This window comes from Jaculus jaculus, chromosome 11, assembly GCF_020740685.1.
Source record: "Jaculus jaculus isolate mJacJac1 chromosome 11, mJacJac1.mat.Y.cur, whole genome shotgun sequence".
Classification (NCBI taxonomy): domain Eukaryota; kingdom Metazoa; phylum Chordata; class Mammalia; order Rodentia; family Dipodidae; genus Jaculus; species Jaculus jaculus.
This window is the reverse complement of record NC_059112.1, coordinates 65448091-65465467: the sequence shown is the minus strand read 5'-3', so window position 1 is coordinate 65465467 and position 17377 is coordinate 65448091. Positions and strand designations below refer to the sequence as shown.

The 17377-nt window shown below is 39.4% G+C and overlaps 1 protein-coding gene across 1 annotated transcript in view; it reads left to right on the top strand.

Annotated features, from left to right (window-relative positions):
• The window catches only part of Veph1 (ventricular zone expressed PH domain containing 1), a 368903-nt gene that overhangs the window by 179919 nt on the left and 171607 nt on the right, over positions 1-17377 (top strand). The window contains 3 exon segments of the mRNA XM_012947429.2: positions 11235-11349; positions 11352-11446; positions 12532-12923. Of these exon segments, the coding sequence (XP_012802883.2) occupies positions 11235-11349; positions 11352-11446; positions 12532-12923 (602 nt within the window).

Genomic DNA, 17377 nt, shown 5'->3' with positions numbered 1-17377 from the left:
AGCCTACATACTAGGGGTTCTCAACCTTGAAACTACTAATATTTTAGCTAGATAATTCTTGGGTTGTGGCTGCCCTGTGCATTATACAATATTTGCCAACAACGCTAGCCTGCTATGCCCACTAGATGTTAGTTAGCAGCAGTGTCCCTTCTTAGTTCTGACAGTCAACTTGGTTGTGACATTGCTAAATGGAACTCTATGGGACAAAAGTTGCCCACTTGAAACCCCTCCTTTACACCTGGGAAATTTTTTTTAAATTTAATTTATTAGTTTTCTTTTCAGCAAATACAGGACATTTGGTACCATTGTTTAGGTTCATCCATGATCTACCCCCTCCCATTGGACCCTCCTTGTTGATGTAAATGGGTCGTGCATTGTGGAGTTAGCCCACAGTTATTGGTACGATAAATGTCTCTGCATATCATGACCCAACATGTGACTCTGACATTCTTTCCGCCCCCTCTTCTGCAAAATTTCCCTGAACCATGTTGGGTTCATTTTTGGTCTGCATCAGTGTTGAGATGTTGGGGGCCTCTGAGGCTCTGGCTCTCTGATTTGGTAGGAGTTGATTTTTCTGTGTGTTGGTCTCCGTCTCCTTTGTGCTGGTATCCGGTTGATCAGGAAAACATCACCCTTGCTTGTTTTGCCAATTGTCCTCAGTTTCAGTCGGCCCCCTTTTGAGGTATGTTGGGGCAGCTCTCTCCTTAGGATATGCATCTATCCTAAAAAGAGAAGCAGATTCTCCAACGGAGAGTAAGTTAGCACCCGGAAAATTGAGATAATAATTACTTTTTTGATAGAGAGTTTGGTAGGTGTAGGCCCTCTTGTAGCCCATGATTGATGGTAGCTTGATATTGGAGAGTGGGCTTATGTTTGGATATGGTTCTGACTTGTTTCCCAGCTCCAGCTATGGGTCTCGTACCACTGAGGGGATCAGTTAGCCAAATCAAGAACAGTTGGTTCCCCACCATGGCTGTATGCCACTATTGCACTTGTGTGGGCATCACAACAGGTTATTTGTTGCTAATTAGGTTAGACAATGAGTTGCTTGGACAGAGATTGGTCATTTCCCCAGTCGCCTATGTAGCACCTTCTGGCACTAGACACGCTGACTGTCTGGGGACTGACTCTCTCCTGGCTTCCAACCATGTGTCATCTGCGTATGGAGTCTTCAGCAACAGGGTCTTACCACTGGCCTTTACACCTGGGAAATTTTTATGTGACCCCAAGTATATAGGTATATAAAATAGGGATACAAATCAAACATTTGCTAATAATAAATCATAAATTTAATTTTAAACAATTCTTTAAGATATATATAATTTTAACATTCATTAAAGACAAAAACAGTCTAGGTTATTAATGAGATAGGCACTAATACAGACGGAAAGAGATGGTACAATAGAAGGAAGGAAATAAGACAGCAGCATGTAGGGAGAATGAAGGGAAAATTGGGTGAGATTAAGTTCACATGAAAATATCTCATTTTGGGGTTATTGGTTCCTGGAATAGCAAAGAAATGGATTATAGTGAGCATTTGGGAATTTAATTCAATATAACATCCTAACATGTGCCTAAGTAAACATTTGATTCTTTCAAAGGTAAACCAGAATTCTGTTTTGACATCCCAGGTACCACATTAGAACCTCTCCCTAAGACATTTTGCATGACCTTGAGAGTGATGAGACTTCACTGAGTGCAGAACAGAACCAGCAGAGAACAAAGGGCCAACTCATCCACAAAGAAAGTTGCTCTAGGTCCTATGAAGCTTAAACCAGCTTCTACCATAGGCAGATACTGTACCAAGACTTCACCTGTGTCACTTTAATTGGTAGCATTTTTATGAGACAGAGAGAGAGAGAGAGAGAGAGAGAGAGAGAGAGAGAGAGAGAGAATTGGCATGCTAGGACTTCTAACCACTGCAATCAAGCTCTAGATCAGTCCTAGACTTTGCAGACAAGTACCTTAACCATTTAATAGCAATTCCTCTAGCCCTAATCTACTATTTTTAATCTTCACAACAAAGTATTTTGATATACATGAGAACTGTAGAGGCTGCATATCAAAGCACAATGGCATAAACCCAGCAGAAAGGCAAGCAAAAGTAAAATTTCTACCCAACATTTACTCTCCTTGTAGTCCAGTGGCAATATCTGGAGAGCCAAAAACATAAATACCATACATTAACAAAGCTTCCTTTCATTACTTTAGTCTCATCCACTGGGTCTCAAATGTTAGCATAGATGACAAAATGACAGGAATTTTAAAGAAATTGTCAAAGATGATTTTACCTATTCCTACCAAAATTGGGACTGAGTCTTCTTACTTTTTCCATTATATTCTAGAATGCTGTCTTCAATGCACTTTTCTAATGAAAGGCCAGCATTCTCCACAAGTCCAAAGACTACCCTCTTTCCCATGAGGTCTTCCCACACATTCTTTCTCATGATGATACTTTCCTCTGAGCTTCTGTAGCCCATACTTCTGTCTAGTCTTCAGGAACCTACAGTCTTGAATTCAAGAGCAGGGTATCTTCCCATGACTGCCATTCCCCCTACCTCCTCCAAGCCTGAAGAGCTAGTATTCAGTATGGTGTCTAAGTATTCTCATGTTTTTAGGTAAGATATGTTTATCCAAAGAGAAAACTCTTTGAAAACAGTTGTTCGTTTGGTAGCACATGAGTCAGTTCAGGTCATAATTAAAAGCATGACATGTTCTGGTCAGTATTGCCCCTGCTTAGAAAGTTGAATATAATTCCACAACAACAACATAACTTTAAAGAATAATGAGAAAGGAGTATATTTTTCCATCTAGAGATGTTTAGTTTATATACAAAATGTTTATATACTTTTTATACAAGTATTCATTTATATCAAAAGAAAATCCCAATAGCCTTTTGTGGCTGTGGTTGCTCCTCTGTACACAAAGAAGAATCAAGTGGCTTCATTTCTTGCCCCACTTCTTATTGAAGAGGTTACGTGTGACATGTGGCACCATTTACATTCCATCTGTCATTCATTTACTTCCCTGGTTGTCCTTCCCTAACTGGCATTACAGATGGTGGGGGAAATCTTTAAAAGCATCATTTCAGGAATTCATTTACCAAGAGACATAGGTGGGAGACATCATTATCAGAAACCTGGGCAGCAGACATCATCATCCAAAACATGGGTAGGAGACATTGTCATCAGCTTTGAAAAAATGGAGCAAAACCAGCGAGCTTGAGCTCCCAGCAGACTTGGCTGTGTGTGGTGTGGACAACTGGGCTGAGTGTGGACATAGCCCTGCCTGGGGGTCATCTGTAGTTTTGCCATGGGTCCTGACCCCTTTGCTGGATCACAGCAACATTAAGTCACAGGACACACAAAGGAAAAAAGGCTTTTGTCATGTTCCTGTGGCCTATCTTCCCATTTCAAATAAGTTCAGAGAATACCCAAGTTCAAGCCTAGAAGACGGGGAATGTACTTGTGGCAGAACAGGGAAAGGAGCCTTACCCTTTCTACTGTAAAATGGTAGCAGTTTTTTTAAGCTCTCTCTGAGCACTCTCTAGCTAGTTGTATCATATTTTTATTCTGGTTTCTTTTTGCCATCCATTTCTTTTTAATTTTAAGGTTGCCACTTGTCCACTATTTTCTGAGTCTTGAACATAGTTTCAGCTGGAGCTAAAAGAAGTTTTTCCAATCAATGTGAAGGTTGTTCAATGACTATATATCACTTCTTTTCTACTGCCTGGCTCCCTAAGCATGTGACTCCGAAACATTCAGAGATAATAATGCTATCCATGTTATCCTCAATCTTGCCATATGTATTAGTTACCCTTGAGATAGATTAAGATAATTAAGATGCAACTTAAAACAATATCTTCTGAAAGGCACTGTAGTTGAGCATGGGAGGAGGAGATATTAAATGAGTAACTTTGGAAGTAGACACTTCCAGTCAATGCTAAATTGACTAAGATACCTTTAGAAAGTCAGTCCACATCTCTGCATCTGTTTCTTTGCCTGTAAATGAAACCACTAATAGGTTCTGCCTCACTCAGTTGTGTAAAATGTAATCCCTGAACAAAAAATCCACCCTGCCCCTGTCACCACTGGTGGATATATTCTAAGTGCAGGCCTGAAACCCAAGATAGAACAAAGTCCTATATTTTCTATGTTCTTTCTAACCTGTATACATCTGTGGTAGTTTATTTGATACATTAAGTGTCCTGTCCCGAGGGACCTAGTTATTCATGGGGGCGAGGAGGACCCTAACCTGAAATAAGATGGGCGAGAGAGAGAAAGAGACTCAAGCAAATGTACACTTGTCAAGAGTCCAATTTTATTGAGCCCGAGCGGCCTTTTAAAGGGTAAGGGTTAGGGTTAGGGTTTTGGGTGAGGGGGGGGGCTGGAGGAGGCAGGTGGTGGAAAGTTACAGAATCTTCTTGGCCTTTGGCCTAGGACAGTTTGTGGTTATTCCGAGAATTCACGGTACAGTTCTCATGTCTCTGCAGTTGCCAGGCAGGGTGTTAATTAGTTAGGTGTGGCGGGGTGGGGGGATGGAATCAGTTAGGTGTGGTGGGGTGGGGGGATAAGGAAAGGTCAGAAGTTGCTCAGGGCAGAAGTTGCTCAGGGCAGAAGTTGCTCAGGGCTTGTCTCTAACAATTAAGTACAATATAATATTAATAACAATAACTAATATCAAATCAGAGCAAATGTCACAGCATAGTATAATAAGGTTTCTCTCACCTTCTTGGAATAGTTCTTATACTTTCTTTTGTACTTACGGGCAATACATGATGGGAAATCCACATTTCCAGCACCACTCTAGCTTATCCAAACTGCTAGCATCACTATTTCTTTGAGACTATTGTTAAATCAAAAGAGAGTTGCTTAAACACAGCACTGTGGTACCACAAGTGATCTAATTGTCAATCAGATGAACTGGGTGACTAAGAGGTGGGTGGTATGTGCTACATGAACACACTGGACAAAGACATGATGCTTGTTCTGGTGGACACAGAAAGATGGTGTAAGATTTCATCATGCTACTCATAAGGGTGATCAGTTTAACACTTTAACAGTTTCTGAAGTTTTCCATTTACTATAACAGGTAACACAGCCCTCATAGAGCAAAATTGAAGATAAAAGAGTACTGGTATACTAGGCTTGGAACAATGAGTGCCTATGTAGAAAGGGCCCACAATACATGCTAACTACTACCATTATTTTGTTATAGGTTGGCATTAGAGTAGCTGATTTTATTAGAATACTCAGAAGTACTACTCAGAGTGTGAGTTACAGACCAAACTACTTGCAAATTGCTTTCTTATCAGCCTGCAACAGTTATTATAAACATTAAAAATAAAATAAAAGTTTAGCAACATGACAATTCTGCAACATCCAAGTACATGACCAGTAGACATTGTACATTTCATTTATTCATCTCATTTCTCTGGTAATGTATTTTAACTGATTTTTTAACAAAAATATTGGTCTTTTACATATGAAAATAAAAGTAATAAACAGTTATTTATCACAGGAAGTTTGACAGTTATTGCATTTGATCATTGTTATACTTCCCTAGACAAATATGGAAGTTTTCTCTAATAGCTAGAATTTTATTTCCCAAACTCTCCTTTGGGACTCCACGGAAAGACTTAGTGAGTGAAAGTGATAGATGCACACAATTTCAGCCACATGGAATAGGTTACAGCTGAGGCAACATCGGTTCTTAATATTATTGATATTTATCATAAGGCAAAAGGTGAAATTTTATTAGCTGGCATCATGAAAGCTTGTTGGCTAGATCTTTCCATAGGGAAATACTGAGTGTCAGTGTGGTGGTTGAAAGGTAAAATGTCCCCCATATACTCATGTGTTTGAATGCTTGATCACCAGTTGGTGATGCTGTTTGGGAAGTTTATGGGCCCATTGGGAGGTGGAGCCTTGCTGGAGGAAATGAGTCACTGTGGGCAAACCCTGAGGTATTACAGTCCAGCCATGATTTGTACTCTTACACTTATCTACTTCCTCCTGCTGATATGAAGATGTGAGGCCAGCTCCTGCTGTGTTTTCTCCTGTCATAATGAAATGACCTCTTGAAATGATAAACAGAAAGAAAGAAACCCATTCCTTCCTTAAATTGCTTCTGCTTGAGTTTTTTGTCCCAGCAACAAGAAAGTAGCTAGCATGCTCAGTAATCTAGAATTGAGTCATAGTGCTGTTCTAACAACAGCTCAGTCACTGGTGGTGTCATTACAAGCCTCCACTTCTGGGTAACTATCATAACTGGGTTTGGGTGATGTGCTTGAGAAGCACATGATGAAAGGGCATATCAAAAATTAAATGCTAACCATTTTCCTACTCTTCCAGTGTCAAATTCTAGGGACTCACATGTCACAATTAAAAGCTTACTGCCAGCTTATTTCTGCTTCCGCTTTCAGACAATAAAGTTAGGGTAGTAAAACAGTATGTTGCCTTTGCATTCCACTCCTGATTCCAAGTACTATGGTGATGTTGCTACTCCAGATTTTCATGTTCCTGTCTAGTCTACAAAGCGCTTTTGTAACTTGTGCCTCATCCAGAGGGCCATGGGTTAGAATGTGGCTACATTCTGATACAGCCACTGCCCTGATATGCTCACTCTGGACTCAGAAACCTTTTTTAAAATTATGTACTTTACTGTATGAACATATTTCATACTGGTCATATTCCCACCAGGTTATATTCTTTTGTCCCCTCTCTCCTGCCCCCTTTCCACACAAGGCTCCACTTAGTGAAGATATTGGTATGCACTGTGGGGTCATGATTGCCTCAGTCTCTTGTGGGGGGTTGCAATGCCTCAGGATATGCCTTATTACCTTGTGGCTCTTACAGTACTTCTGCTCCCACTTCCTCAATGTTTCCTGGGCCTTCAAGATCATGCAATTAGTGTCCTTTAGTGCTGAGCTCTAAGCATCCTCTAATTTTCTGCATTGATGAGTTTTGATTCTCCTCAATGTCTACTGTCATCTCCCTAGAGGAGGTTCTGAGGTTAGCAGTGAGAGCAGCACTCATGTTTAACCTGCCACTTCCTCTGTAATATGTCACAGGCAATGGCAGATGTGATAGAGATGACTTATCTTGAGCCAGGCATGGACTTAGGATCCTTGGTTACAGATTCTGGATACAGCTGAACAAGTACCTGCTGGTGGAAAAAACTGGGAAGGTACTTTCACCATGGAGTTCATTGAGGCCCCAAAAGAATTAAAGTCAATTCCAAATAATATGCAAGTTATCTCACATCTAGTGATGCTGCAGCGTCCATGTAGGACCCTGTAGTCTTGTGTGATGGAAGGAAAAGGCTTCTGCTCAAGTCCACTTCTGATTCTGTTCTTGCCTTGTTGGCTCAGAGTTTCTTAAATTTGGATATGTCAGTGGGATGTAGGGTTTTAAAACTATGCTAATGAATATTCTTGTTGGGTCTGGAGAGGAGCCTGGTGCTTCTGGTTGGTGGATTGCAGTGGGAGAACACATAGGGGAGGGGCTGGCGCTTTTTTCTGATCCCCTTTTCCCTTGTCTTATTCTTGCCACAAAGTGGCTAGAGGACTGAAAGTGACTCTGTGACTGAGCATCTGCATTGAAGGGGACATTTCGTGTTTTTTTTTTTTTCTTTTGGAGGTAGGGTCTCACTCTACCCCAGGCTGACCTAGAATTTACTATGTAGTCTCAGGGTGGCTTCAGATTCACAGTAATCCTCCTACATCTGCCTCCCAGTTGCTTGGATTAAAGGTATGTGCCACCATGCCAGGCAGGGATCACTTCTTTTTACTGAGGCTTAATACTAATAATTGTAGAACTTTCTCTTCTTTCTTTTTTTTTTTGGAGGGGGTTGTCTAGGTAGGGGTCTTGCTCTAGACCAGGCTGATGTGCAATTAGTCTCAGGCTGGCCTCAAACTCACATCAGTCCTCCTCCCTCAGCCTCCCAGGTGCTGGGAATAAAGGAAATGTCTCTCTTGATTTCTGCAGTAACTCAGAATTCTCTTTCTTTATCTCTGCCCCTCTCTCTCTCTCTCCCTCACTCTCACTCTCACTCTCTCTCTCTCTCCCTCTCCCCCCCCCCCTCTCTCTCTCTCTCTCTCTTGGGCTCTTGCTACCTACACCAGGATGGAAGATGCTATGTAGCTTAACCTGACCTCATGAGGATTACATTTGTGTACCACGACACATGGCTTTTTGAATTTATTCTTGGAGTACACAGGTTTTTCAAGTCCAAATCCACTCTTTCTTTATTCCAGTTCTTCTGTGCTCACACAGTAGAGACTCACTTGCTTACGATATATACCCATCTCAATGTCAAATGTTCACAGTTAACAGCAGCCACATAGAGTCTTACCTCTTGAGTTCTTTATGCCAATTCTATAAGAGCTACACTATCCAGCCTATTATCTTATGTAATGCCTTAAGCAACCCAGTGATACAACGTCATTAATCCCATTTGTATTTGACAAAGTGTGACTTACCACATCCCTAATGAACAGGAAATGAGCTGCAAACTGAGGTCTTTCCCTCGAAGTGCCATAATCAGTCCATTTCCACATAGCAGTCTTCTGAAATGCCTTTTAAAAATCTTATACAAATAAAATGAATTGCAGAGACATTTCTTCTTAGTGAAATTCTGACATTGCAAGACAGACCTAGAGGAGTCTCTCTCCTTCAGCATTTCAGGGAGCTGTTCCAGCAGCATTGTGCCTTGTAGTCCCAAAACAGATGATGGGACTGTAGCACCAGGGGATCACCTCTATCATTCTTCAGAAGACGGATGACCCAAGAAATTGCTGAAGAGTAAAGAAAGTGACATTCTCAGAACTGAGACCTCCTCTACATCTCTAAAAAGCTGAACTCTGCAGAAATGTATATCCTGGACTTGCATCACAAAACAAGATTATCAAATATTAACTAATAGTATTTTTCTTTTGTTTAAGAAGCCAGAAACAAAGGGTGCCAGTCTCCCCAGCCCTGCTAGCATTGTAATCTCATCGCCCAGCTCAGATAGTGCAGCAAGCTGTCAAAAGGCCAATTTGTTTCTTACGGGAGTCACCAATCACACAAGAGGAAAGCAATTAGGCCTACCCCTTGACATCCCTAGACATACTTCTAAAACCTTTACCTTGGCAGCAGTGGCCAGAAATCATTCATACTGGAAATCATTGGTGGCAAATTGAGTTAAGGCCAAGTTAATATTTAGAGGGTTACAAAATTTTGGCAAAGATTTCTGCAAAATTACCTCTGGAGTTCAAAGTGACAAATGGGAAAGAAATAGCAACCCCTTCAGTCACTCTATCCCCTTGTCCAACACCAAGAGTAAATACACTCAGGACCGATGGTCTCAACAACATCTTTATATCTGTGGTACATTACCCCTGCCATAGGAGGACCTGCTTATATCTAAAATATGGCTTACTTTTTAAAGAAGCTCTTCTTCTTATCTATTCTTTTAATATTTTATTTTAATAGCAAGAAAAGAAGTGAAGAAGTAGGAAGTGATATTTTAAATCAGATCCTCCTATGTAACCATTTCCCTACCTTCTAACTTAAAATGTGTCCACCACACCCCCCCCATGTGAAACTTGACTATGGCCAGTTGGCTGGTGGCCAGTGACAAAAGTTTTCTTTGAACCATCTTCTTGCTTTTGGTGCTCCATGTTTGTTTGTTGCCACTCCTGTTCCCTAACTTCTGAGCTGTACGTGGCTAGAAAATGCAAAACCAAGAGAAACTGTGTACAACAGGAAGCCTTTATGGAGCTTATTCTGCTCTTCAGCCTCAGGCTTGGGGTCATGCCTCTGGCTTAGAGATTTTACTGTTCCCTTCACGCTTCCTGGATCCCATGCAAATTCCTCTTTTGCTCCCACTCTAGCACCCAACTACTCTTCCTAGTCCCATTTAACAGGTAATGTTATTCATCCATCCCAGATAGACCAGGAGAAAGTGCCAGTGTCTCACGGGCATCTGGTAGACCTCAGGAGGCAATGGAGGTCTGACTTCAGACCCCATGTGCCCCCAGTTCTTTTACTGCACAGACATTCTGGGTTGCTATGTGTGCCAACATGTGCAGTCATGAAGGGGCAAGGATAAGAAACATAGTCCTTGCCTGCCAAGTGCCTGGGGTTTTCCCATGATAACATTGCCAAGTACAACAAATGAAAGTACAGGATACCCATTTGAATTTCATATAAAGAACAATTGCTTAGTGTCTTTACTATAATAATTTTAGTGTCATTTGACACATCTTAGTAAGGACATACTAAAATATAAATAAACTATATTATAAAATATGTATATATAAATGTTAAAAATACATTTATAAAATACTTTGTAACTTCTAAAATACACATTAATATATGCACATGATCAATATTTAATAATAAATACACTTTCAAAGCACTTGCGGTTTACTTGAAATTCTTATTTGATTGGATATTTTGTATTTTACTGCATCTCCTCCCTAGAGCTAGATGACCTGCCCCTCTTTGGGGGAGGGTCAGTGGATATCTAAGGAGAACTCATAACTTCTCTCTCAGGCCCCAAGGCTTCTTCAGTGAATTACTGAACCCTAGGGAAAGGTTTGTGTGTGGAAACTTCTTGACTATTCCCAAGCTGTTCACAAGTGTGAGACACCTAGGGACCCATATTTGGAACTGACATTGGAAGTAGAGAGTCTGTGCAGCCTGGTGCTAACTCCAGATCATTAGGTGCCAGGGTTGGAAGGAACTGTGGCACACCTACTAGACTAGAAAATTGGAGAATTGGTTGCTATGAGTTTAAAAATAACACATAGTTGGTATCAGCAATGTGGAGAATAAAAAGTTAATTTTACCATTGTTTTATATGAATTAATATTTATGTGTTTTGACCAATACTAATTTTTAAGTAAAACTTAAAGGAACTCTAGGCTAGCTCAATATTAGACTGGAGAGTTTCTAAATAAGAATTTGGTGAATGCTCACACAAACAGCTTTAATTTTCAAATCCTAAAGGAAGTATTTCTAATATAAAGTTGGGATTAACTTTCTAAGCTTTTGTCAGAATACACTATGTAGAAGCAATTTCAAAACCTTATATCTATACTAAATATTCAATAAATACTTGTTAAATGATGAGCAAAAAATTATTTAGCATGGTTTTCATTTTCAATAAAAGGCAGCAAAATAGAGTCTTGCTGTTCTGAGGATATTGATGAAAAGTAGCTATCATAATCATCTATGTTCCTTTAGGAGAAAAACTAGTGCTGGAATTGGCTCCCCTGAGAAATTGGGAGAGTCCAAAAATACAATACCAGAAAATGAAGACCATGACAAGCTCTAACTTAAAATACAAGCTTTTGAAGATTAAAAAAAAATGCTGAGAGCAATACCTCTGCCTCTATTGGAAGATATACTTTGGACCAAATATCTAAGGAAGAAAGAAAAAGCATTAGATTTAGCAGGTATAAATTTTTTGTTATCTTTTTGAAGTATGTATTCCATAGTTGCTATTGGCTTTGTTATGCACCAAATTTGGGGCACTTTTATATATGTTCATTGCCATCCAAAGTCTTTACCTCATGAAAGAGATACTGTCCACAGTGCTGTTATTATCTAAGTAAGCTCAGTATTTTCATTAAGAAATACAAATAGGGCTGGATGGATGGCTTGGCAGTTAAGGCACTTGCGTATGAAGCCTAAGGACCTAAGTTCAACTCCCCAGAACCCAAGTAAGCCAGATTCACATGGAAATACATGTGTCTAGAGTTCATTTGCAGTGGCTAGAGGCCCTGGCTTGCCAATTCCCTCTCTCTCTGTCTCTCTCTGTAAGTAGGTAAAAATAAAATAAAAATAAATAAATACAAGTGGAAGGCATATATATGGTTTATCTTTAAACACTGTGAAAATTAGCATATTAAGTTTGAAGATGATTGTTAATAGCATCTCTCAATTTCTTTCTTTTTTTTGAGGTAGGGTATTTTATTTACTTATTTGAGAGAAAGAATGGGTGTGCTAGGGCCTCCAAGCCACTGCAAACGGACTCCAGAAGCTTGTACCCACTTGTGCATCTGGCTTACTTAGGTCTTAGAAAACTGAACTGGGATCCTTTGGCTTTGCAGGCAAACATCTTTACTGCTAAGCCATCTCTCCAGCCCAGTATCTCTCAATTTCTGATGGATAATCAGAAGCAAAAGTACAAAAAGAATTAAATGTGTACATCTACCATTTTGTAGCCAGTTTTGTCATGAAATTTAAGTCTTTGTTTTGGGAGGTAACCTACATTTTCTATTCTTTTATTTTATCTTACTATTTTTGGAACTCAAGACTATGAACGTACTAGGTATTGCAAGTACCATTGAGCTACATTCGCAGCCCTAGATTTTCAAGGGTATGATTTATGATCTAACTTGGTGGTCCTCATTTTAGCCAGTCTGTTAACATCTTCTTCCTTTGGAGGAAGTAAATTTTTGTCCTAGGGTTACAATTTCTTTTCCTTACCAAAGAATAATGACTTAACTTTTTAACTGTTTTGACCTTTGTGTTATAGGCCCAAAAGTTTGGCTTTGCATGCTGTCCTCACAAAGGGTGTGAATTCTAAAGATGGGGACTATGATGAAAATACAGGAATACCCATTAGCATATCTCTCTCAGAAATTAACCCACTTAGCTACAGAATTGGCAAGTTATCGCTTAACACAAACACACATGGATCACAGCTGAGAAATTCTCCAGCTTCCCACCCAAGTGTTATAGAGTTGGAGAATTTGCCAGAAACTGTTAAAGAAAGCTTCCAGGAAGAAAGTCCAGAGTCACTCACAAGTACTCTACAGTACCTGGATAAGCTGTACTTACATTTAAAGGCAAACTTCAGCAAAGTGAAAGCTTATACTGTGGAAATGGCAAAGAAGATCCCAGTCCCAGAACAGTGCACCATTGAAGGTAAGTGCTTCAACTTCCCACATGAGAAATATCAGCTGTCATGAAAAAGCAAAATCTCAGAGCATGTAAGTTGCCATACCATTTTATGAACCTTTCACAAAATAGATCTTTTCGTTTTGTTTGTTTGTTTGGCAAGATAGGGTCTCACTCTAGCCCAGGCTGACCTGGAATTCACTATGTAGTCTCAGAGTGGCCTTGAATTCACAGTGATCCTCCTACCTCAGTCTCCTGAGTGCTGGGATGAAAGGCGTGTGCCCCCAAGCTCTGCCAAAATAGATCATTTTGAAAACACCTTATCTTGTCTTAATTACTTATGTTTTTCAGTAAAGTCAATTGATTATTTATTATTGTTGAATCTACTTAGGTACATCTAAGTTCACTGATTTTTGAAAGTCTTGTGACACATTGTTTCTAGTTTGATGTGCCCAAAGTACAGAAAACTCCTATGGCCCTGAAGTAGGCTGTAGAAAAGAGATGAAGGCAGAACATCTCCATCCATGAAACCACACAGGGAAGCTATACCCAGCCTTGACTCCAAGAGCTTTTTCTTTTATTCAGCCACTGTGTGCCAAGCACTGAACGCTAAGATTCAAACACCAAACAGATCCAGTCCCTGACTTCTCAGAGATTAAAGAGTGATAAGAAGATCACGAAACCATAGTCAGGGGCTGGCATAAGAGGACAGGAGCCAGTGAGTAGGTGCCAGTGAGAAAACTAAGGGCAAAGTGAAAGCAAAACATTAGGAGCCAGACTTCCCAAAGGATAACAATTTGAAGTGACACAAAGACACAGTAAAGCTTTAATGATATTATCAGAGACAGTGTCTCGCCACACTATATCAGATCAATATCTATTAATGATGTTGAAGCTAGTTGTAATTTTGATATTTTTGTCAGTTTTTGCATTATTGAAATTTAAAAATATATTATTTATATTGTCCCCTCATTCATAGTCTGTGTCAGGGCAGGGTCATACTCTGACAGTGGGGTAAGCCAGTCTGAATGGCACTGTGTGGCTAATGGGAACTTCTCTCTAGCAATCCTTGCATCAAAGACATGTTCTTCTCTTAAGATGTACACAAAGGTCCTAGCACTTTGGTAGAACATGTCATCCTCTCACAAGAAAAGGCCAGCAGACAGCTCAGCCTTCCAAAGAAACACAACCAAAAGATAATAGTCCAATTCATACTCCCTAGCCAACTTGGGTGCTGGCAGGGCCCAGTTCCCAAACTGTACTTTCCATTCTGTTTCTCACTTCAACTCATAGGAAAGAATGTATTCTTTTTTTTTTTTTTTTTTTTTTTTGGTTTTTCAAGGTAGGTTCTCACTCTGGCTCAGGCTGACCTGGAATTCACTATGTAGTCTCAGGGTGGCCTCGAACACTCGGCGATCCTCTTACCTCTGCCTCCCGAGTGCTGGGATTAAAGGCGTGCACCACCCTTTAATGCCCGGCAAGAATGTATTCTTGTGCTATGCAAGGGTAAAGGATGTCCAAGAAGTCAATAATAACGAATGTAGTATTTGCTGTGTCTATATAAAAGCTGACACTTTTAAAAGAGTTTGCAATTGTTTGATTGGCCTTCTTATTTTATTTATTTATTTTTGCTTATGTAGCGTGTGTGTGTGTGTGTGTGTGTGTGTGTGTGTGTGTGTGTGTGTCCTGGAGGCACCCCATGTGCTCACCTGCAGTGGCTAGAGCAGGAAGCCAGGTGTCCCATTCCATTCTTTTCTGCCTGTTCTTGTTTGAATAGGAGTCTCTTACTTATCCCAGAGCCTGCTGTTCTCTTTCTTTCTTTTTTTACAAACTGCTGTGATTCCTGGGGTTCTGCTCCCCTGTTGGACTGTAAGGACTGGAGTTACAGGTGTATGTGGCCACACTTAGCTGTTTAATGTGGAGCCAATGGAGGTCTCAGGATACCTCAGATCTTCATGCTTGCACAGAAAGTACACTTTAACTACAGAACCATCTCTCTAGCCCCTTAAGTTTTTAAAAATGGTAAAGATAAAAGTAGTAGTACTCATATTCAAATCTATTTTATATAATGATACATATCAGAGTATGAGAATTCCTAAACTGAATAAAGTTCAATCCAAGTGGACTATGTACAATTTCTCATTTTGCTAATCACCTAGAAACTAATGTAAGGGGTGCTAATTGACCTAAGGGTGATGGAGAACATCTATTGTAAAGATAAACACTTTTCTACTTTTGAGTGTTTATGTGCTTACATTTGGCTGAAAATATGAAAAGTTTATTATATAATGACTTTTAGTCCTGTTTCAATGTGGACATAGCCCTTCATAATTTCTTTAAGCATCTAATTGCCAAAAATCATGTATTTCTTATTGCTTTGAATTATTTGAGGAGTTAAAATTACCTTGAGACACAGCTAAATGATTTGGGTTTTTTCCCCAAATGTTTAATGAATCCATCATCTTTACTTTAAATTAAAAAAAGTAGAGTGATATGTCCTGTGAGGAATGACCTGGAACTAAGTATATACATATATTTTTTTTAAGTTGACACTTTGGAATTTGTTCATACTTTGGCAATTTCCTGGGACATTCTTTCACAGGGCTATGTGTAAGGAATAGGAGATTTATGACTCACTGTTAACACATCCACCAAGGAAACACTCAGGCTGATTGCAAGAGACATATTGTTATTATTTCACAGACTAAGTAAACTATCCATTGAATGCAGCAGTCGTCTGGCTGACACAATTTTGCTTGTCATGAGATCATTCAGCACAACAATATTACATTTTCCCTAAAATATATTGAAGAATAATTCAGGTCAAGAAATTGTTGTCATGTTAAGTGTATTGTTGGAATAAAAGAAACATACTTGATCTTGCTGGACAAATGATATAAAATAATCAAGTAACAGAAGCAAAGGACCCAAAACATCTGCAACATTTAATTAAAGAAACTTTTAAAATTAAATGATGAGTAGCAATCATCTTAGAGTGATGTCACTAACAGCATAGTCTAAGAATGTGACAGAAAAAACCCTTAAAAATTCTTTTGCCATTAGGTTGGCCCATATGAAAAAATATGTCCAACTATTTTGATTTACAATAAACATCAATTTCCTATGGCTCAAGCTGATGGTAAGCCTCACTAGTCAATATACTGCAGAACTTGCTATGTGGTGAATCAAGGTTGCATATAGCATTCATAGCCCTGTCACCCACTTGTGTTGCCTGATATTGATCACACTGGGGGCCTACAACGGAGTGCAAGTGGAACCATGTGAATTGACCATCATCTTTGGGAAATATGTCAGGTTCCAGATCTCACTAATGTCAGATCAGCAGTGTCATTTGGGGGTCAGGCAAAGCCTGTTATTCCCAAGTCAGTGCTTCTCTCCTGAACCCAAGGAAACTTCCATTTCTTTCTAAAAAAAAAAATATTCTAATAGGCAATGTACTATTATCCCCTTGCCCCAACTCTTGTTACCCTGGGGACTCTCCTCAGTGAGGTTATGTTAATCTCTGTGGTATCATGAAGGCCCCAATCTGACGCAGCTTTACCAATCATTGAAAGTTATGCATTCATAAATAAGTGATGACCTAATATTACTACTTGATTAGATTTACATAAAATATGGGAAGAATTGAGTTCTTCTGGCAAAGGGCATAGTAAGAATTAGAATCACTGGTATTCATGTTTGTGAGCAAAAATTATTATATATCAAAGAATACACACACACACACACACACACACAGAGAGAGAGAGAGAGAGAGAGAGAGAGAGAGACAAGAAGCCATTGAAATTCTGACTACTATTGGAGCTTTACAAACTGTAATATAAAAGCTTAGAAGAACCCATTAGTTTGACTTTGCTTCAGTTTTAAGTTTTAGTTTAAGTTTTAAGTTTATGTCTTGAATGGGTGAAAATACATTCCATCTGTTCAGTGTATCAACAAACCTTACTTGCAGAAATCTAATTTTTTACTTCATGAGATTTTTTTCTCACTTTATAAGAATTTTTTTTTCTCTAATCAGTCCACTTGAGCTAATTTTCCTTAAAGTTAAAAAAAAATCACTGCAAATATCAGGAGCATTTTGGCTTAAATACAAATAAAGCTTCCTTATGAAAATGGATATATAATTCAGTCCACTCAGTGTTGTGGTCACTGAGAGGGCAATGCCAACATTGTAACTGAATACTACAGTTCAATGGGTTCAGACCTTGAGTGCAAAGCCGAAGCTAGCACAAACATGAAGTAAGAGTGGAGAAAGATTTATTAGCTGCCACGGGTTAGAAAAGCATAGGAGTTCCATCCCCAAATAAAGATGCATGGGAATTTTATTTGGGAGAAGTATGCATTTCATATAGAAAGTATTTTAGAGGTAGGCACACTCCTGAATGTACTCAGTTCAAGGTCGTAATTCTCTTTTCATATCACATATGTTCTACTACCCTACCACACCTTTGAAGTCTGTTCTT